This window comes from Oncorhynchus kisutch, linkage group LG3 (genome assembly GCF_002021735.2).
Source record: "Oncorhynchus kisutch isolate 150728-3 linkage group LG3, Okis_V2, whole genome shotgun sequence".
Lineage (NCBI taxonomy): Eukaryota > Metazoa > Chordata > Actinopteri > Salmoniformes > Salmonidae > Oncorhynchus > Oncorhynchus kisutch.
This window is the reverse complement of record NC_034176.2, coordinates 6,830,687-6,851,980: the sequence shown is the minus strand read 5'-3', so window position 1 is coordinate 6,851,980 and position 21,294 is coordinate 6,830,687. Positions and strand designations below refer to the sequence as shown.

General features: G+C 44.9%; 2 protein-coding genes across 2 annotated transcripts in view; one reads left to right on the top strand and one right to left on the bottom strand.

The window, feature by feature from the left end:
- The first annotated feature begins 3,770 nt into the window (after positions 1-3,770).
- top3b (DNA topoisomerase III beta) overlaps positions 3,771-21,294 on the top strand; it is a 29,319-nt gene continuing 11,795 nt past the window's right edge. The window contains exons 1-15 of the mRNA XM_020470105.2: positions 3,771-4,053; positions 6,947-7,078; positions 7,211-7,317; positions 7,484-7,558; positions 8,824-9,020; positions 10,799-10,955; positions 11,521-11,634; positions 13,547-13,637; positions 15,578-15,732; positions 16,674-16,779; positions 17,786-17,932; positions 18,206-18,379; positions 18,521-18,649; positions 18,955-19,104; positions 19,997-20,097. Coding sequence (XP_020325694.2) covers positions 3,984-4,053; positions 6,947-7,078; positions 7,211-7,317; positions 7,484-7,558; positions 8,824-9,020; positions 10,799-10,955; positions 11,521-11,634; positions 13,547-13,637; positions 15,578-15,732; positions 16,674-16,779; positions 17,786-17,932; positions 18,206-18,379; positions 18,521-18,649; positions 18,955-19,104; positions 19,997-20,097 — 1,905 coding nt within the window. The 5' untranslated portion in view covers positions 3,771-3,983. The remainder of the gene's footprint in view (positions 4,054-6,946; positions 7,079-7,210; positions 7,318-7,483; positions 7,559-8,823; positions 9,021-10,798; positions 10,956-11,520; positions 11,635-13,546; positions 13,638-15,577; positions 15,733-16,673; positions 16,780-17,785; positions 17,933-18,205; positions 18,380-18,520; positions 18,650-18,954; positions 19,105-19,996; positions 20,098-21,294) is intronic.
- LOC109877874 (uncharacterized) lies at positions 4,235-5,998 on the bottom strand. Its single transcript, XM_020470106.2, has 3 exons — positions 5,834-5,998; positions 4,987-5,162; positions 4,235-4,755 (listed from the first exon to the last, which is right to left on the bottom strand). Exons 1-3 carry the CDS (start codon positions 5,846-5,848, stop codon positions 4,515-4,517), a joined length of 432 nt encoding a protein of 143 aa, XP_020325695.1. The 5' UTR covers positions 5,849-5,998; the 3' UTR covers positions 4,235-4,514.

Below are 21,294 nucleotides of genomic sequence, written 5' to 3'. Positions count from 1 at the left end.
TGAGCTACCGTGTCACTAGGACAGGCAGGACCCATACTATTGTGGAGGACTTCATTCTTCCTGCTGCTGTGGATATGGCTGGGACAATGCTGGGGGGAAAGGCCAAAAAACTATTCAGACAATGTCTTCATCAAACAACACTGTTTCCCGACGCATCAGTGACATGGCAGGAGATGTTTTGAAACAATTACTGCTTCGCATACAAGCCAGTGAATTCTATGCGTTACAGCTGGAGGAGTCAACAGGCCTGGCACAGCTCCTGGTATATGTCTGTTACAGCTGGATGAGTCAACAGATGTGGCGGGCCTGGCACAGCTCCTGGTACATGTCTGTTACAGCTGGATGAGTCAACAGACGTGGCAGGCCTGGCACAGCTCCTGGTATATGTCTGTTACAGCTGGATAGGTCAACAGATGTGGCAGGCCTGGCACAGCTCCTGGTATATGTCTGTTACAGCTGGATGAGTCAACAGGCCTGGCACAGCTCCTGGTATATGTCTGTTACAGCTGGATGGGTCAACAGATGTGGCAGGCCTGGCACAGCTCCTGGTATATGTCTGTTACAGCTGGATGAGTCAACAGGCCTGGCACAGCTCCTGGTATATGTCTGTTACAGCTGGATGGGTCAACAGAGGTGGCGGCCCTGGCACAGCTCCTGGTATATGTCTGTTACGTTTATGGGGGGTCAGTTTAGGAAGACATCCTCTTCTGCAAACCACTGGAAACCAGGACATGAGAGGATATCTTTAAATTACTGGACAGCTTTGTGACATCAAATGGACTTTGGTGGTCAAGATGTGTTGGTATCTGTACTGATGGAGCAAAAGCCATAACAGGGAGACATAGTGGAGTGGTAACGTGCGTGCAAGCAGTTGCTCCCGGCGCCACTTGGGTACACTGCAGCATCCACCTAGAGGCTCTTGGGTACACTGCAGCATCCACCTAGAGGCTCTTGGGTAGACTGCAGCATCCACCGAGAGGCTCTTGCTGCCGAGGGAATACCTGACAGCTTGGAAAACGTTTTGGACACTACAATGAAAATGGTTTACTTTGTTAAAGCAAGGCCCCTGAACTCTCGTGTATTTTCTGCACCATGCAATGATATGGGCATTACAACATACAGAAGTGCGCAGGTTATCAAGGGGCAAAGTATTGACACGTTTTTTTAAATTGAGAGAAGAGCTTAAAGTTTTCTTTACTGAACATAATTTTAACTTGTCTGACTGCTTGCATGATGACGAGTTTCTCACACAACTGGCCTGTCTGGGTGATGTTTTTTCTCACCTGAATGATCTGAATCTAGGATTACAGGAACAAGTTGGAGCTCTTCTCTGTCTGCATTAACAAGGACAACACACAGGTCTTTCCATCATTGTATGATTTTCTGTGTGCAAATGAACTCAAGTTTACGGACAATGTCAAATGTGATATAGCGAAGCACCTGAGTGAGCTGGGTGCGCAATTACGCAGGTACTTACCCGAAACGGACGAATCAAACAACTGGATTTGTTATCCCTTTCATGTCCTGCCTCCAGTCCACTTACCTATATCTGAACAAGAGACCCTCATCGAAATTGCAACAAGCGGTTCTGTGAAAATGTAATTCAATCAGAAGCCACTGCCAGATTTCTGGATTGGGCTGCGCTCAGAGTATCTTGCCTTAGCAAATCTCGCTGTTAACACCATGCCCAGAATGGACGCGAGCGTGCACCATCGTGCGCAAATTGATTTTGTCCCTCCACACCAAACGCAATCACGACACATAGCTTGAAATATCAAAACAAACTCTGTGCCAATTATATTAATTTTGGGACAGGTCGAAAAGCATTAAAAATGTATGGCAATTTAGCTAGCTAGCTTTCAGTTGCTAGCTAATTTGTCCTATTTAGCTAGCTTGCTGTTGCTAGCTAATTTTCCCTGGGATATAAATGTTGAGTTCTTATTTTACCTGAAATGCACAAGGTCCTCTACTCCCACAATTAATCGACACATAAAACCAAATCGTTTCTAGTCACCTCTCCTCCTTCCAGGCTTTTTCTTCTTTTGACTTTATATGGTGATCGGCATCTAAATGTTCATAGTATTCCCACGACTGACCTACCTCAGTTCAACTTTCAATCACCCACATGGTGATAACCAATGAGGAGATGGCACGCGGGTATCTGCTTCTATAAACCAATGAGGAGATGGGAAAGGCAGGACATGCACCGCGTTCAGTGTCACAAATAGAATTTACTTCTATTTTAGAGCTTGGCAACACAGACGCTCATTGGCGCATGTAAGTGTACATTTATTTTGCAAAGCTCGCGGCACGCGATGCGAGCGGTGTGGTCAGCATGTTAGACACTGATGCCCTTTGCAACCACGTACCTATGTGAGAGTGGATTCCAGGCCCTCACTAGCATGAAAACTAAATACAGGCACAGGCTGTGTGGAAAATGATTTAAGACCGAAACTCTCTCTAGTACAACCCAACACTGCCATTATGTGCATCTTTTCAAGCACACCCTTCTCATTAACCTGTGGTGAGTTAAATTATTGATGATTATTATTTGTGCCCTGGAGCTCTTGAAGAACTCTTTGTCACTTCCCACGAGCTGGGTTGTGACAAAAACTCACACTCATTCTTAAGTTTAATAAATGTATCAAATAGTGTGTGTGTGGCAGGCTTACAATGATGGCAAAAAACAACATTCGAGAGGGCTCTGACCCTGGTGCTAGAGGGGGTACAGCTGACCCTGGTGCTAGAGGGGGTACGCAGCTGGAGGACGAATGTTTGAAGGGTTACGGGACTATAAACATGTTGGGAGCCACTGTCTTATTGGAATGATTTTATTGATAAGATATTTTGGAAAAAGTTAAGATGTTGCTACACACATACCTACTTATTAACACAATTAAGGGAATGTATTTTGAAATTATTCATAAATATTATCCTGCCAACCACTATATGAAGAAGTTTAAAAAATAAATAAATAAAAATGGTATCTTTGTAATGACCACCCAGAAACAGTGTTCCATCTTTTTTTGGGCATTGTATTCATGTAAGAAATCTGTGGTAAGACATCAGTACATTTATAATTGAACACATTTATGAAGATTTCACACTATTATGGAGAGATGTGCTGCTTGGATTCTTTACTTAGAAATAAGTTGAAATTTGTATGTAAATTAATTTCATAATTTTTGAGGGACAAATGTCATATTCACAAATGTACATTTACAAACAAAACACCACATTTCCTTACCTTACAAAAACAAATATTTTAAGACAATTAAATACTTGACCAACAAAAAAAGCTGTTAGAAGTATAAATGCGTGTATGCCCCTTCAGGTCCTTGTGTAATGTGATATTGTACTCTCTAGCCCAATTGTCCTTTGTATATTCTTTAAATATACTTGTGTTCCCCCATGTACCTTTGTATTGATTTGTTGTTAATAATAATAACAATAAAACAATATACAAATAACAGACAATGATAGAGATTACGCTCATGAAGTTAAATTGCAGTCGCAGATGCGCCTACTTCAAAACGTTTTGGAGCGCAGTTGAAAAGTTAACGCACTGACTATACAACGGACTCATGAAGAAACAATAAAAGCAGTACTTTTCAATGCGTGAGATTCAAGAGGTGTGTCGTGTGAGTGTGAGAATAGGATCAAACGCGTGTGTCTCACGGTCAATGCGTGAGAGTTTGCAGCTCTGTCGACCCGTACCAAGCCGATAATCAATTTACCAATATGTCGTATCTACTTCCGGTTAGGTTACACTTTCAACCGGAAGAGCATCTAGAAACTGTCATGGCGGCGTTGTGTTTCTTTTGTGCTAGCCACTAACTTGACAATTAGCTTTTCCGTGGCACTTATGCTTCTTAGAACTTCTAATCACATCTAAATATAATTTTGTTATTTACATTTTGTAAATAGCAGCTATTTGTTCTCAGCCGGCTAGCTAACTTAGTGTCGCTGTGCTGTTTCCAGTCATGAAGACAGTTTTGATGGTGGCGGAGAAGCCGTCGCTGGCTCAGTCAATTGCCAAAATCCTATCTAAAGGTAAGTGATCTCTAATGTTTACTCTGTTAAAGCAACTAGCAAGCTAGGAATCAACGACGATGTACCAGGGAAAAGCCAGCAGCAGCAGCAGTAGTTAGTTATCGTTCATCTTGTGAGTAACTCCTTATCTAATATGATTAACTCCATGTAAAGCAACAGTGAAACACGTGTTTTTGGTGCTGTAAAATTAGTTTATTTTCTGTTTTAAGCCTTCAGCAGATGATAAGGGAACAATTGACTTCTTCTTGACCAATGACCAATACATTTTCGATGTCATTGTGGCAAACAACTAACATGAGAGTTGGAACTTATACTGAGTGATGTCAACAATAATAACAACAACAATAATAATAATAATCTTTACCCTACTGTCAAAAAAACAACAACATTCAAAACACACATTCAATCTTAATTTATAGCCTCAACATTTATCGCCCAAATAAATAAATACTTTTAATATTTTAGAATCGATCAGTTAGAAATCCACTTTGTCTGGAAGTGGCGCATATACAGGCTATATTAATGGGCTCGAACTCCAGGGAGAAGGAGGTACAGCGGGGGTTTTTCCTCAGCACGGGCATCCTGAGGGTGATGGGGATGGTCTCTAACCTGAGGGTGCTGTCCAGACCCGTACAGGAGTGGCTTTCAAGGCAGTTGGCTTCATAAAGGACCGGAGGCACCCGGTTCAAGTCAATTTTTTCCCTGGAAGGAGGAAGAGAAAACAACAAAAGATTGTCAGACTCGGAACTAAGCCACAATTGAAGGAAGAAGAACATATCCGTAGAATGGAAACATGCATTTACACACAGTTCTCCGAAGCCTAGTATCCAAGGATGCTTTGGTGATTCAGCACTCATAAGTGTGTGGCTGTACATGCATTTTAATAGTCTAATACATTCTTCCAATCAGTCCATCCGTAGTGAAGGTACTCACACGTAGTTCCAGGCGGCTACACTGCGTTCGTTGAGGCGGTTGGGCAGGCTGACTAGCTGTGCGTGGTACTCCTGCAGGCTGCTAGTGCAGAAGCTCTCGTCCACACACTGGCCACCCAGGGGCACACACAGGCCCTGACGCAGGGCCAGCACGCACAGGAGTAGCAGACACAGGTGCTGCATAGGAATACACACACAGGGAGAAAACAGAGTTTTGAGTATCAATGTTGAGTTGGAGTTGAAAACAGAAAACACAAGGGGGTTGAATATCATTGTTAAACCCAGGGATATACTGTTTCTGGTTTAATGATATAATGTCCTGTCATTAAGCTACTGGCAGCTGAAGCTGAGTGGATATAAAACACCAGGGAGTAAATATTACATCTGTGCAACTAAAGACAAAAACTAGCCTTAGCTTAAATTACTTTATTTTTTTTTACCATCTCTTTAATCTGTTAAAAGGAATTTATCCAAATGCCAGAAAATCTACATTACATCTACATTCAACTCTTGTACCATAAAACCCTTCTAATCAAAACTCAAACGAATAATTCATTTTGATGGTTTGACCTTCCATATAAAAAAAATCCTCAGTCGATCACTCAGTAGCACTGTTGCTCATACTCTGCTATAAGAATGAGCCTAATAGAAAGAATGAGCCAATAGCAAAGGAGGAAAATCAAAGCACATAGTCTGTCTTTACATTATGCCCCACAGCATAGCCAATGAGAATCAAGAGCAGTCATAGTGAAAGTTAGCTCTAGTCCCTAGCCCCTGATCACACATCACCTGGAGAGTACCACTGGCTAGTTACAGCTTCTGTTGTTATGGATCTCTTTGTATCTCACCTGGAGCTGTTGCATGTTGAGTTCTGGAGTGAGTTCTGGCTTCTGGTTCTGGAGTCTCTTTCTGTCTCTGCTGTTCTGTGTGTTTCTGTAGCGTTCTGTCTCTGCTGTTCTGTGTGTTTCTGTAGCTTTCTGTCTCGGCTGCTGCTGCTCTTGGTACCCTTTGGTTGGTTCAGAGCTGATGTCCATCGTCTCGAACCAGGGATGTATTTATGCACCTGAGATTGTAAGGGTGGTGGGGGTCAGCTTCACAGCAAGAGATGGGTAGAAGGGGGGGGGGGGGGGGGGGTGTCAGTCACTGGCTTGTTGTGTCTCTCATTACCATGGTCTTTACCATGCATGTACCGCCATTAGCATTCAGCCTTGAGAGAGGCATGTCATTAACTTTACTTCGTCACGACGTAGCGTTTAGCTCCGGTAGTATGAGCCCCGTGACAGGGTCAGGGGAAGGGCAGTGGAGTTTCCGCTATGGTTTAGCCTTGATATACTTTGAAATCCTTTTTTTTTTTTATAAGAGTTGAATCATGCTATTAGCTTCCGTTTTTTTTTTGTGTAAAATAACCTCCCGAAATAGTTTGAATCTGTATTTTCAATAAGTTGTGACATTTCTACAAAAATATTTGATTAGTTTGACCAAGGCAAGTCAGCTAGCTAGCTTTTCCATTTCACATCTTGTCACATGTAGACCAGATGGGTCCTCAAAAGGTATTTTTTTAAACAAGGGTAGTCTCCTCGGGTGGTCTCCTCGGGTGGTCTCCTCGGGTAGTCTCCTCGGGTAGTCGCCTCGGGTAGTCTCCTCGGGTGGTCTCCTCGGGTGGTCTCCTCGGGTAGTCTCCTCGGGTAGTCTCCTCGGGTAGTCATCTCGGGTAGTCTGGGAGAATTACCACCTTTTACAAGTCACATTATTTTAAGGATGGATTTTATATGTTCCTCTGTTGGTTCTTTTCATCAAGTGGTTCAGAGTATATAGTCTACAATGTTGACTGGGTGTGTGTGGGTGTGTCCCAAATGGATCCATAACACTATATATAGTGCCAACCAATAGGGAATAGTGTGCCATTTAGGAGACGCCATAGATCCAGGTTTAACCCCTCATGTTTCTCTTCTTAACCCCAGGCAGCTGCTCCAGTCGTAAAGGTCTCAACGGAGCATGTTCGGTCCACGAGTACATGGGCACTTTCTCAGGCCAGAGCGTGCGCTTTAAGATGACATCAGTGTGTGGGCACGTGATGAGTCTGGATTTCATAGGTAGGTTTTGTTGTTGTTGTTGATTTTAGGCTAAATCTTACATTTTTGACTGGATTCAATCTGTCTCTCAAATCTTAGTGGGATGAGTTGATAACTCCGGTGCCTGTTCGGTCCCCCTCTCCCTCTCTCCAGGGAAGTATAATAACTGGGACAAGGTGGATCCAGCTGAACTCTTCACTAAAGCCCCTACTGAGAAGAAGGAGGCCAACCCCAAACTCAACATGGTCAAGTTCCTACAGGTTCGTCTGTGTCTCTAGTCACAGCTGAAGGGGTTTTGACTTTTGGAAACAGGGTCGTTTTCCTGTCAATCGTTCATGTAGCTGTTCCAGCCCCGCCCCCTCTATATCAGTTGATTGGTCTCCTTTGTAAAATAATAATAATAATTCTGTCACTGTCTTTCTCCAGGTTGAAGGCAAGGGATGTGACTACGTGGTTTTGTGGTTGGACTGCGACAAAGAGGGAGAGAACATCTGCTTTGAGGTAACCCCAATGCAACGTTACGTTCTCTAGTGCTAGAGGCGTCACTACAGATCCGGGTTTGATCCCAGGCTGTGTCACTACAGATCCTGGTTCGATCCCAGGCTGTGTCACTACAGATCCGGGTTCGATCCCAGGCTGTGTCACTACAGATCCGGGTTCGATCCCAGGCTGTGTCACTACAGATCCGGGTTCGATCCCAGGCTGTGTCACTACAGATCCGGGTTCGATCCCAGGCTGTGTCACTACAGATCCGGGTTCGATCCCAGGCTGTGTCACTACTGCAGGACCTTCTGAGTGGCTCGGCGGTCTAAGGCACTGCAGTGCTAGAGGCGTCACTTGCTGCTGGTCTTAACCCACCCTCTCCTTGCTGCTGGTCTTAACCCAGCCTCTTCTTGCTGCTGGTCTTAACCCAGCCTCTTCTTGCTACTGGTCTTAACCCAGCCTCTTCTTGCTGCTGGTTCTTAACCCACCCTCTCCTTGCTGCTGGTCTTAACCCACCCTCTCCTTGCTGCTGGTCTTAACCCACCCTCTCCTTGCTGCTGGTCTTAACCCAGCCTCTTCTTGCTGCTGGTCTTAACCCAGCCTCTTCTTGCTGCTGGTCTTAACCCAGCCTCTTCTTGCTGCTTGGCTTAACCCAGCCTCTTCTTGCTGCTGGTCTTAACCCAGCCTCTTCTTGCTGCTGGTCTTAACCCACCCTCTTCTTGCTACTGGTCTTAACCCACCCTCTCCTTGCTGCTGGTCTTAACCGACCCTCTCCTTGCTGCTGGTCTTAACCCACCCTCTCTGCTGCTGGTCTTAACCCAGTCTCTCCTTGCTGCTGGTCTTAACCCACCCTCTCCTTGCTGCTGGTCTTAACCCACCCTCTCCTTGCTGCTGGTCTTAACCCAGCCTCTCCTTGCTGCTGGTCTTAACCCACCCTCTCCTTGCTGCTGGTCTTAACCCACCCTCTTCTTGCTGCTGGTCTTAACCCAGTCTCTCCTTGCTGCTGGTCTTAACCCAGTCTCTCCTTGCTGCTGGTCTTAACCCACCCTCTCCTTGCTGCTGGTCTTAACCCACCCTCTCCTTGCTGCTGGTCTTAACCCACCCTCTCCTTGCTGCTGGTCTTAACCCACCCTCTCCTTGCTGCTGGTCTTAACCCACCCTCTCCTTGCTGCTGGTCTTAACCCACCCTCTCCTTGCTGCTGGTCTTAACCCTCTCTCTAGGTTGGAAAGTGTTTTATTAAAGCTTATTCATAACAGTTATTACAAGGTTGTTACTTTCCCAGGTCCTGGACGCCATTGAGCCGGTGATGAACCGTCCGTACGGCAGTGAACGGACCGTCTACCGAGCCAAGTTCAGCTCCATCACCGACACAGACATCTGGGCAGCCATGAATAAGCTGGGAGAGCCCAACCGTAACGAGGCTCTGTCCGTAGACGCCCGGCAGGAGCTGGACCTGCGCATTGGCTGTGCATTCACCCGGTACACTACACGACCCGACAACACACCCCATGCCAACACGTCATATATACAGAGAGAGTTGGCATTCACCCGGTACACTACACGACCCGACAACACACCCCATTCCAACACGACATATATATATACAGAGAGAGTTGGCCTTCACCTGGTACACTACCCTACACAACAGTACAATACACTACCCTACACAATACTAGCCTACACTACAATACACTACCCTACACTACACTACAATACACTACCCTACACTACACTACAATACACTACACTACAATACACTACACTACAATACACTACAATACACTACACTACAATACACTACCCTACACTACCCTACACTACAATACACTACACTACACTACACTACAATACACTACACTACACTACAATACATTACCCTACACTACAATACCCTACACTACACTACAATACACTACACTACACTACAATACACTACACTACACTACAATACATTACCCTACACTACACTACCCTACACAACACTACACTACAATACCCTACACTACAATACACAACCCTACACTACACTACAATACACTATACTACAATACACTACAATACACTACACTACACTACACTACACTACAATACACTACAATACACTACCCTACACAACACTACAATACACTACACTACCCTACACAACCCTACCCTACACAACCCTACCCTACACAATCCTACCCTACACAACCCTACCCAACATTACACAACCCTACACTAACCTACACAAAAATACACAACTCTACATTACCCTACCCCAGACTGCCCTACCCTACCCCAGTCTGCCCTACCCTACCCCAGTCTGCCCTACCCTACCCCAGACTTCCCAACCCTACCCCAGACTTCCCAACCCTACCCCAGACTTCCCAACCCTACCCCAGACTTCCCAACCCTACCCCAGACTTCCCAACCCTACCCCAGACTTCCCAACCCTACCCCAGACTTCACAACCCTACCCCAGACTTCCCAACCCTACCCCAGACTGCCCTACCCTACCCCAGACTGTCCCACCCTAGACTGCCCTACCCTACCCCAGACTTCCCTACCCTACCCCAGACCCCCCTACCCTACCCCAGACTGCCCTACCCTAGACTTCCCTACCCTACCCTAGACTGCCCTACCCTAGACTGCCCTACCCCAGACTGCCCTACCCCAGACTGACCTACCCCAGACTGCCCTACCCCAGACTGCCCTACTCTATCCTACCCCAGACTTCCCTACCCTAACCTAGACTGCCCTACCCTAGACTGCCCTACCCAGACTGCCCTACCCAGACTGCCCTACCCTAGACTATACTCGACTACACTACCCCAGACTGCCCTACACTACCCCAGACTGCGCTACCCTACCCCAGACTGCCCTACCCCACCCTAGACTGCCCCACCCTAGACTGCCCTACCCTACCCTAGACTACCCTACCCTAGACTTCCCTACCCTAGACTCCATTTCCCTACCCTAGACTCTCCTACCCTAGACTATACTCGACTACACTACCCTAGACTCTCCAACCCTAGTCTATACTTGACTACACTACCCTAGACTAAACTATACTACCCTAGACCTTCCTACCCTCATCAGGCTTTCACCTGGTCAGTTATTTCAGATCAGTGCAATGAAGGTGAGGAGAGGATTTTTTGTTGTTGTTGTTGAGAAAGAGCCACAGAGTTTGACTGATTTGAATTCAGCCAATGTTGAGGTTATTGTGTCAACTATGCTGATGCCAGTGGTGGTATCCTGTTTTTTGGAATGTGTTCCAGGTTCCAGACCAAGTACTTCCAGGGTAAATATGGTAACCTGGACTCATCCCTGATCTCCTTTGGGCCATGTCAGACCCCCACACTGGGCTTCTGTGTTGAGCGCCATGACAAGATCCAGTCCTTCAAACCAGAGACCTACTGGGTCATACAGGCTAAGGTGAGCCCCCAACCCTAAACCGAGGCTTTAAAAAGATACATCAGGATTATTCTATGTAAAAAAAAAAATAATAATAATCCTGAAGTGTTCCTTTAAGGCTAACCTCGTCCCGAACCTCGAACCTCGAACCTAACCATGACCCTAGATCCAGTCCCTCAAACCAGAGACCTACTGTGTGTTACAGCAGTGTAGACTGGTGGGAGGAGCTATAGGAGGATGTGCTCATTGTAATGGCTGGAATGGAATAAATTGAAAGGTATTAAACCCATCAAACATATGGAAAACATGTTTGACTCCGTTCCAATGTATTCCATTTCAGCCATTACAATGAGCCCATCCTCCTTGTGCTCCTCCCACCAGCCTCCACTGTCATACAGGCTAAGGCGAGCTACCCCCAAAAAAGCCTGTCAGAGGGTTTCATGTGGGAATGGGGTGCTTCTTTGAGTAAATATTTTATATCCTTCTCCCTCAACAACACCCAAAGATGACCTCGGATACTCTCAGAACCAAACAGGTGCTCAAAGATCCATTAGTCTAACATAATAAATGTAATGTTGTTCGGTAGGTTTTCAAAGGGAAAGAGTCTCCTCTGACTCTGGACTGGGACAGGGTGAGGGTCTTTGACAGAGAGGTGGGACAGATGTTTGTCAACATGACTAAGACCTCCAGAGAGGCCAAGGTAAGACCTGTCTCTCTACCTGTCTCTCTACCTGTCTCTCTACCTGTCTCTCTACCTGTCTAGCTGCCTGTCTCGCTGCCTGTCTCGCTGCCTGTCTCTCTGCCTGTCTCTGCCTGTCTCTACCTGTCTCTCTGCCTGTCTCTCTGCCTGTCTCTCTGCTTGTCTCTCTGCTTGTCTAGCTGCCTGTCTCTCTGCCTGTCTAGCTGCCTGTCTCTCTACCTGTCTAGCTGCCTGTCTCTCTACCTGTCTAGCTGCCTGTCTCTCTACCTGTCTAGCTGCCTGTCTCTCTACCTGTCTAGCTGCCTGTCTCTCTGCCTGTCTAGCTGCCTGTCTCTCTACCTGTTCTAGCTGCCTGTCTTTTTTCTCTCTGTCTTTCTGTCTCTCTCTCACTCTCTTTCTGTCTCTGTTCCTCTGATGGTCGTTAGTAGCCTACCAAACTTGCTTACTGCCTGGTACTCCGCTCTCTATTGCCCCTTTAATCACTCTGACATCAACGCAAATGTAATCGAAAATCTAATCAAACACTTCATTAGATCCCATGAGTTCATGTTGTGCAACATTTCTAAAGGAATTGCGTGAGAAAACATAGTGATGGCCTCTACTAAAAATAGGAGCATCCCATCAGCTCTCTATAGGCTAGGCCTACTATTTATCGGCATTCCTAATATTAAGCTCATTGTTTGTCTTACAACAGGAGTCTTACAACAGGAGTATAGCCTAGCTAGCTGGCATGAAAATGAACCATGGGAAAAGCATCCTCCATTCGCTATTTAAGTGCATAGATGACACTTCTATTTTTTTCCCCATGCCCCTGTTTCGAAACAGGTGCATGAAAATGGTCCTTTCTAAATCAAAACAAATTTCACACACATATTATTTAGTATTTCTAAAGACAAAAAAATTCAATTAAGAATAGTCTGATGGGGGGGGGGTGACAATATTAGCCTATCACTTTAGGATGATGTATTATAACTTGTGAATGATGCCCAGCATGTGCAGTAAGGCAAGGAACAGCACATGCCTTTTTTTTTTGCACATTTTTTAAATCCTCGTCGCACACCTCATGTAGTCTTAGCCCATAGGCCTATATGTTTTGATTTATGACACAACTAAAGTGACCAAATAACTAATCCGTTTTATAACTGGTGTAGAGACTAACTGGAATACATAGGCTGCGCATGAGCTTCAAGTTAGGAGAAGAAAATGTTCACCATAAAAATTCACCTTTTTAATAACGCATTATTACATGCATAATCCCATTTGCATTCACACTTTTGAGAATAGTGTTTTCCAGCTAATTTATTGAATTTGGGAACATTCGTGCTTGTAGCTTACTGCCGTGTGTGCATTGCCAGTCTTATAACATTTTAAGCAAAATGTTCTGATCTGTTGCATCAGCCTCATTGCTTTGAGGTTTATTTTTGTTGATGTGAATGGTTGTATTAATTTGGGATCTATCGCATCCCCCAACTGTCCCAGAGTATGTTTTGGAATATTTACTTATTGTACAGATGGACAAGTTGACCAATAGCATAGGTCAAATTTTGTATTATGGGGGATAGTGGATTGTCATAGGCTAGTGCATTTCCTGTTTGTTAGATCTACTCATCTTATTGGCTGACAAAGTAAATTTGGACAGTTCTAACATCTTCTATATGCGCCTCAGAATTCAATAAGAGAGACGTGTGCAGTTGCGTCCCCGATGTGTCTGTCTTCATTCACTTGTAGCCTACTTCTTATCTGAAGTGCCTGTGAGATGAACCTGATAACGTGACAGGCATTGGCTATGTCTGAGCCAATTTTGGGCAAAATATCTGATCTGATTGGTTAAAAGATCAGAATTGGGCTGCCTGTGTAAACGCAGTCAAAAGAACGCCTTTATGAAAGGTGTAGTTGTCTTCCCGTCCTGAAGGTGGAGTCGGTGAGTAAGAAGGAGAAGGCCAAGCAGAGACCTCTGGCCTTGAACACCGTGGAGATGCTTCGAGTGGCCAGCTCCTCTCTAGGTGAGACCACCAATCACAGCACAGACATTAGCATCCGTTCAGCCAGTAGGCAAGCCATTCAGCCAGTAGTCAAGCCATTCAGTCAGTAGTCAAGCCATTCAGCCAGTAGTCAAGCCATTCAGCCAGTAGTCAAACCATTAAACCATTCAGCCAGTAGTCAAACCATTAAACCATTCAGCCAGTCAACCAGAAGTCAAGCCATTCAGCCAGTAGTCAAGCCATTCAGCCAGTAGTCAAGCCAGTAGTCAAGCCATTCAGCCAGTATTCAAACCATTCAGCCAGTCAGCCAGTAGTCAAGCCATTCAGCCAGTAGTCAAGCCATTCAGCCAGTAGTCAAACCATTCAGCCAGTAGTCAAACCATTCAGCCAGTAGTCAAACCATTCAGCCATTCAGCCAGTAGTCAAACCATTCAGCCATTCAGCCAGTAGTCAAACCATTCAGCCATTCAGCCAGTAGTCAAGCCATTCAGTCAGTAGTCAAGCCATTCAGCCAGTAGTCAAGCCATTCAGCCAGTAGTCAAACCATTAAACCATTCAGCCAGTAGTCAAACCATTAAACCATTCAGCCAGTCAACCAGAAGTCAAGCCATTCAGCCAGTAGTCAAGCCATTCAGCCAGTAGTCAAGCCAGTAGTCAAGCCATTCAGCCAGTATTCAAACCATTCAGCCAGTCAGCCAGTAGTCAAGCCATTCAGCCAGTAGTCAAGCCATTCAGCCAGTAGTCAAACCATTCAGCCAGTAGTCAAACCATTCAGCCATTCAGCCAGTAGTCAAACCATTCAGCCATTCAGCCAGTAGTCAAACCATTCAGCCATTCAGCCAGTAGTCAAACCATTCAGCCATTCAGCCAGTAGTCAAACCATTCAGCCATTCAGCCAGTAGTCAAGCCATTCAGCCATTCAGCCAGTAGTCAAGCCATTCAGCCAGTAGTCAAGCCATTCAGCCAGTCAGCCAGTAGTCAAACCATTCAGCCAGTCAGCCAGTAGCCCAGCCAGTCAGCCAGTAGTCAAACCATTAAACCATTCAGCCAGTAGTCAAACCATTCAGCCATTCAGCCAGTAGTCAAGCTATTCAGCCAGTAGTCAAGCCATTCAGCCAGTAGTCAAGCCATTCAGCCAGTAGTCAAGCCATTCAGCCAGTAGTCAAGCCATTCAGCCAGTAGTCAAGCTATTCAGCCAGTAGTCAAGCCATTCAGCCAGTAGTCAAGCCATTCAGCCAGTAGTCAAGCCATTCAGCCAGTAGTCAAGCCATTCAGCCAGTAGTCAAACCATTCACCCAGTAGTCAAACCATTCAGCCAGTAGTCAAACCATTCAGCCAGTAGTCAAACCATTCAGCCAGTAGTCAAACCATTCAGCCAGTAGTCAAGCCATTCAGCCATTCAGCCAGTAGTCAAGCCATTCAGCCATTCAGCCAGTAGTCAAGCCATTCTGCCATTCAGCCAGTAGTCAAGCCATTCAGCCAGTCAGCCAGTAGCCCAGCCAGTAGCTCAGCCATTCAACCAGTCAGCCAGTAGCCTAGCCATTCAGCCAGTAGCCCAGCCAGTAGCCCAGCCATTCAGCCAGTAGCCCAGCCATTCAGCCAGTAGCCCAGCCATTCAGCCAGTAGCCCAGCCATTCAGCCAGTAGCCCAGCCATTCAGCCAGTAGCCCAGCCATTCAGCCAGTAGCCCAGCCATTCAGCCAGTAGCCCAGCCATTCAGCCAGTAGTCAAGCCATTCAGCCAGTAGTCAAGCCATTCAGCCAGTAGTCAAGCCATTCAGCCAGTAGCCCAGTCATTCAGCCAGTAGCCCAGTCATTCAGCCAGTAGCCCAGTCATTCAGCCAGTAGCCCAGTCATTCAGAAGTGGATACACTGCATTCACAATCATCAAGCATGGCACAAATGTATTACAACTGTTCCTCTGAAGTCTGAATTGAAGGTGCTGTGTTCTCTTCCATTTTAGGAATGGGTCCACAGCACACCATGCAGATAGCAGAGCGTCTGTACACCCAGGGTTATATCAGCTACCCCCGTACTGAGACCAACCACTACCACGACAACTTTGACCTGAAGGGGACACTCAGACAGCAGGCTAACAACCCCTTCTGGGCTCAGGAGGTGAGAGCAGAGCGACACCGAGGCTGCGTGTGCTTCCACTATTTCTCCAAATCTTATTCCAGGAGTGTGCACTTGCAAACTCAGCGTCGGAGATTCTAAAAGCGTAAGATTGGCTGGAGAAAGTGTAGGAACTTTAGGAGACTGGCGGAGAATCAGGAAGCAGTCAGAGACTGAGGAGGTCACACACCGTATCAAAGACATGTGCACACGCAAACACACACACGCACGCACAGATACAAAGACATGTACGCATGCACACACACATGTACGCACGCACGCATGCATACACACACACACCGATACAAAGACATGCACGCACACACACACACACACACACACACAAAGACATGTACGCACGCGGACACACACACACACACACACACAAAGACATGTACGCACGCGGACACACACACACACACACACACACACACACACAGACACACACACACACACACACACACACACACAGATGAAACATGTATACAAGAGGACAAACCTATCAAATAGACAAGGACTCACACTGATTTAATGCGTAACATGTGATGAACATGTGATGAACATGTGATGAATTCTGGTTATTGTTATTGCATACTGCCCTGAATTACGTCATTTGGAAGTTACCTCGCAATAAATTGAAAATGTAGCGAAAAGCATCTAACAAAACTGGGACAGACACACAGACACACACATTATTATGCATGCAAACACTTGCTCCAACACGTGATTAGTTGTGAATTAGATACATCCTCCTGGTTGACATTATTTGAAGTTACCTTCAAAGAATTGTGCCAAGACAAAATACAGTGAAACTGATCCCAGAGCAGCAAGCCTACGTTGAGATGCTATGAAAACCAGCCAATACATTGAAACTGATCCCAGAGCAGCAAGCCTACATTGAGACTCAATGAAAACCAGCCTTGACGTGGTCTATCCCCCTCTAGGTGAAGGCTCTGCTGTCAGAGGGACTGAACCGTCCCAGGAAAGGAGCTGACGCAGGAGATCACCCTCCCATCACCCCCATGAGGGCTGCCTCCGAAGGAGAGCTAGGTGGGTAGTGGCATCTTGAAACTAGCCTGGTAACATCTGCTTGTGTTTCCTCACTATTGCCGACTCCAGCACAAACAATTCATGGAACCAGGCTACCTTGTATCATGTCATGTTTCACCTGCTATATCTACATATCTTTCCTTTTGACTACTTCTTCTCCTCCCGTCCTTTGATTCCTTATGTTAGCTTCTCTCCATCACTTTCCAGTCTCCACCAGGGTCAATGTTCATTAAGGCACGTCCTTGGAGAAAAAAAATGTTTTGTCGACGTGAAACGGAAATGAGCATTTCATATTGGACAATTTGGTCCCTGTTTGTTTGTTTGTTTGTTTGTTTGTTTCCATTTGGAGCCTAATGAACATGACCCTGGCATCTCATTGTGCTGCCTTCATTCTCACACACCTTGCACAGTCTTTACATGATGCCTTAAAATTAAATGCAAAAAAAATATAGCATTAGATTTTTTTTCCCCTACCAGTCAATGTACACCAGTCCGTGTACAGTTAAAGACTATATATATTTTTATTTTACCCCCCCCCTAAAATGTTTTTTAATTTTTTAATGATAAATTAAGTTGTCTTGATCGTGTATGTTGGTACCCCAGACTTAGTACGTGGTGGAAACATTTTTTAAGATTCAACAAACTTTTAGGGCAAGATGTTTCCAAAGTTTGTGTCAAAATTGCTCAAACTCAAGTCAATTTGGTTGGGGATTATTGATGGACAGGAATATTCAAACCTTGTCTCTGATTTTCAAGCAAATATAAGTCAGGACTGAGAATGGACCGTTCAGGAACACTCACAACCTCTTGGAAAGCCATTCTGGTGTGTCTAGCATAAAACAATTGTGTAATTGTCCCGCTTAAAAAATAAAAACCATCTGAGGTTTTTCAGAAGATTGAGGTGGATTTTCCTGTATCTGTAAAAGGAAAATGAAAACGAGTGTTTTTCTAAAGTTTCTTCTGTTTGGTACCGAATGAACACACCCACTGCCTGTCTCCCCAACAGGAAGTGACGGGTGGCGTCTGTATGAGTACATTGTGCGTCACTTCATCGCCACGGTGAGCCAGGACTGTAAGTACCTGCAGACAACCATCTCCTTCACCATCGCCTCCGAGGGTTTCTCCTGCAGTGGGAAGACACTCATATCACCTGGTGAGGTCCTGTTGTTGTTTACTGTTGTTGTTGTTGTCCTCTGGTCTTGTTTCCTAATATTGTTATGCTGAGAAATATATTCTGATGCAAATGACTAATAAAGTTCAACCAACTAATTAGTGTTGCCGTTTTCATGAATAAGATATTAATAAATCCTTCTAAATCTTTCTAAATGATACTAAATGTTAAGCTATAGTTGAAATGCTTTATAAATTGTACTATTTATTTATAATGCTAATAGATGTCTAAATGTTTGTTGTGACTGGGACACAGGCTTTACGGAGGTGATGCCGTGGCTGGGTATCCCTCTAGAGGAGGCCATGCCAGTGTGTGAGAGGGGAGATGTCTTCACAGTGGAGGAGATTAAACTAGTGGAGAGGCAGACCAGCCCTCCAGATTACCTTACTGAGGCCGACCTCATCACACTGATGGAGAAACACGGCATAGGTGTGTGTGTGTGTGTGCGTTGAGGCTGTGGGTTTTTGATTCATATTATATCACCGCAGGTGTCTTGTCTTGTCTTGTCTTGTCTGTCTGGGATTAAGTTCATGGTGGAATACTGTGTGTGTCCCCATCCCTCCCTCCCAGGTACTGACGCCAGTATCCCGGTCCATATCAACAACATCTCTCAGAGGAATTATGTGACGGTGGAGAACGGACGCAAGCTCAAACCCACCAACCTGGGCATCGTCCTGGTGCATGGATATTACAAGACAGGTGTGTGTGTGTGTGTGTGTGTGTGGGCATCGTCCTGGTGCATGGATATTACAAGACAGATGTGTGTGTGGGCATCGTCCTGGTGCATGGATATTACAAGACAGGTGTGTGTGTGATAGCATCGTCCTGATGCACATATTCTTCAAGACCGGTCAGTACTAACTTTTAACACTCATCACACTTGCAGGTGGACCCTACATTTGCCATTAGCACAAGTTAGAATGGACATATTTTCATGTATGTTCTAGCCCATGTGTATCCATATGTCCGTGTGTGTGTGTATTTACCCCGCAATGTTTGTGTAGATGCTGAGCTGGTGCTGCCTACCATCCGTGGTGCGGTAGAGAAACAGTTAAACCTGATTGCTCAGGGCAAGGCCAACTACCAACAGGTTCTGCAACACACACTGGACATCTTCAAGAGGAAGTTCCACTACTTCTTTGACACCATCGCTAGTGAGTACAACACACTCACACAAACACACACACACACACACACTGGACATATTCAACAGGAAGTTCCACTTGAAAAGGAACTAGCAGGAGCGCTTCAGGTATCCCATAAACCCCACAGGTGCTCTCGGATGGGAGTAGTGATTGAAATGCGAAGAAAAACAACCACAAATACTGTAATTTAGTCAATACTCTACTGTAATAGAGTCAATACTCTACTGTAATAGAGTCAATACTCTACTGTAATAGAGTCAATACTCTACTGTAATTTAGTCAATACTCTACTGTAATTTAGTCAATACTCTACTGTAATTTAGTCAATACTCTACTGTAATTTAGTCAATACTCTACTGTAATAGAGTCAATACTCTACTGTAATAGTCAATATTCTTACTGTAATAGAGTCAATACTCTACTGTAATAGAGTCAATACTCTACTGTAATAGAGTCAATACTCTACTGTAATAGAGTCAATACTCTACTGTAATAGAGTCAATACTCTACTGTAATAGAGTCAATACTCTACTGTAATTTAGTCAATACTCTACTGTAATTTAGTCAATACTCTACTGTAATAGAGTCAATACTCTACTGTAATTTAGTCAATACTCTACTGTAATTTAGTAAATAGGTAGGTAGGTATGAACTAGCTAATGGATGGCATAAACTACCCATGTATCTGTCCTGTAGGTATGGACTAGCTAATGGATGGCGTAAAACTACCCATTTATCTGTCCTGTAGGTATGGACGAGCTAATGGATGGCGTAAACTACCCATGTATCTGTCCTGTAGGTATGGACTAGCTAATGGATGGCGTAAACTATCCATGTATCTGTCCTGTAGGTACGGACTAGCTAATGGATGGCGTAAACTACCCATGTCTCTGTCCTGTAGGTATGGACGAGCTCATGGAGGTGACGTTCTCTCCCATCGCTGCCACCGGCAAGCCCCTGTCTCGCTGTGGCAAGTGCCATCGCTTCATGAAGTACATTCAGGTCAGTGTTACAAAACAACAACAAAAGGTCACTGGGTCAACCCCCATCTGATCAATACTGCTAATCACCATCTGATCAGTACTGCTAATCACCATCTGATCAGTACTGCTAATCACCATCTGATCAGTACTGCTAATCACCATCTGATCAGTACTGCTAATCACCATCTGATCAGTACTGCTAATCACCATCTGATCAGTACTGCTAATCACCATCTGATCAGTACTGCTAATCACCATCTGATCTGTACTGCTAATCACCATCTGATCTGTACTGCTAATCACCATCTGATCAGTACTGCTAATCACCATCTGATCTGTACTGCTAATCACCATCTGATCTGTACTGCTAATCACCATCTGATCAGTACTGCTAATCACCATCTGATCAGTACTGCTAATCACCATCTGATGAATACTGCTAATCACCATCTGATCAATACTGCTAATCACCATCTGATCAATACTGCTAATCACCATCTGATCAGTACTGCTAATCACCATCTGATCAGTACTACTAATCACCATCTGATCAGTACTGCTAATCACCATCTGATCTGTACTGCTAATCACCATTTTATCAGTACTGCTAATCACCATCTGATCAGTACTGCTAATCACCATCTGATCAGTACTGCTAATCACCATCTGATCAGTACTGCTAATCACCATCTGATCAGTACTGCTAATCACCATCTGATCAGTACTGCTAATCACCACCTATCTGATCAGTACTGCTAATCACCACCTATCTGATCAGTACTGCTAATCACCACCTATCTGATCAGTACTGCTAATCACCACCTATCTGATCAGTACTGCTAATCACCATCTATCTGATCAGTACTGCTAATCACCATCTATCTGATCAGTACTGCTAATCACCATCTGATCAGTACTGCTAATCACCATCTGATCAGTACTGCTAATCACCATCTGATCAGTACTGCTAATCACCACCTATCTGATCAGTACTGCTAATCACCACCTATCTGATCAGTACTGCTAATCACCACCTATCTGATCAGTACTGCTAATCACCATCTATCTGATCAGTACTGCTAATCACCATCTATCTGATCAGTACTGCTAATCACTATCTGGTCAGTACTGCTAATCACCATCTGATCAGTACTGCTAATCACCATCTGATCAGTACTGCTAATCACCATCTGATCAGTACTGCTAATCACCATCT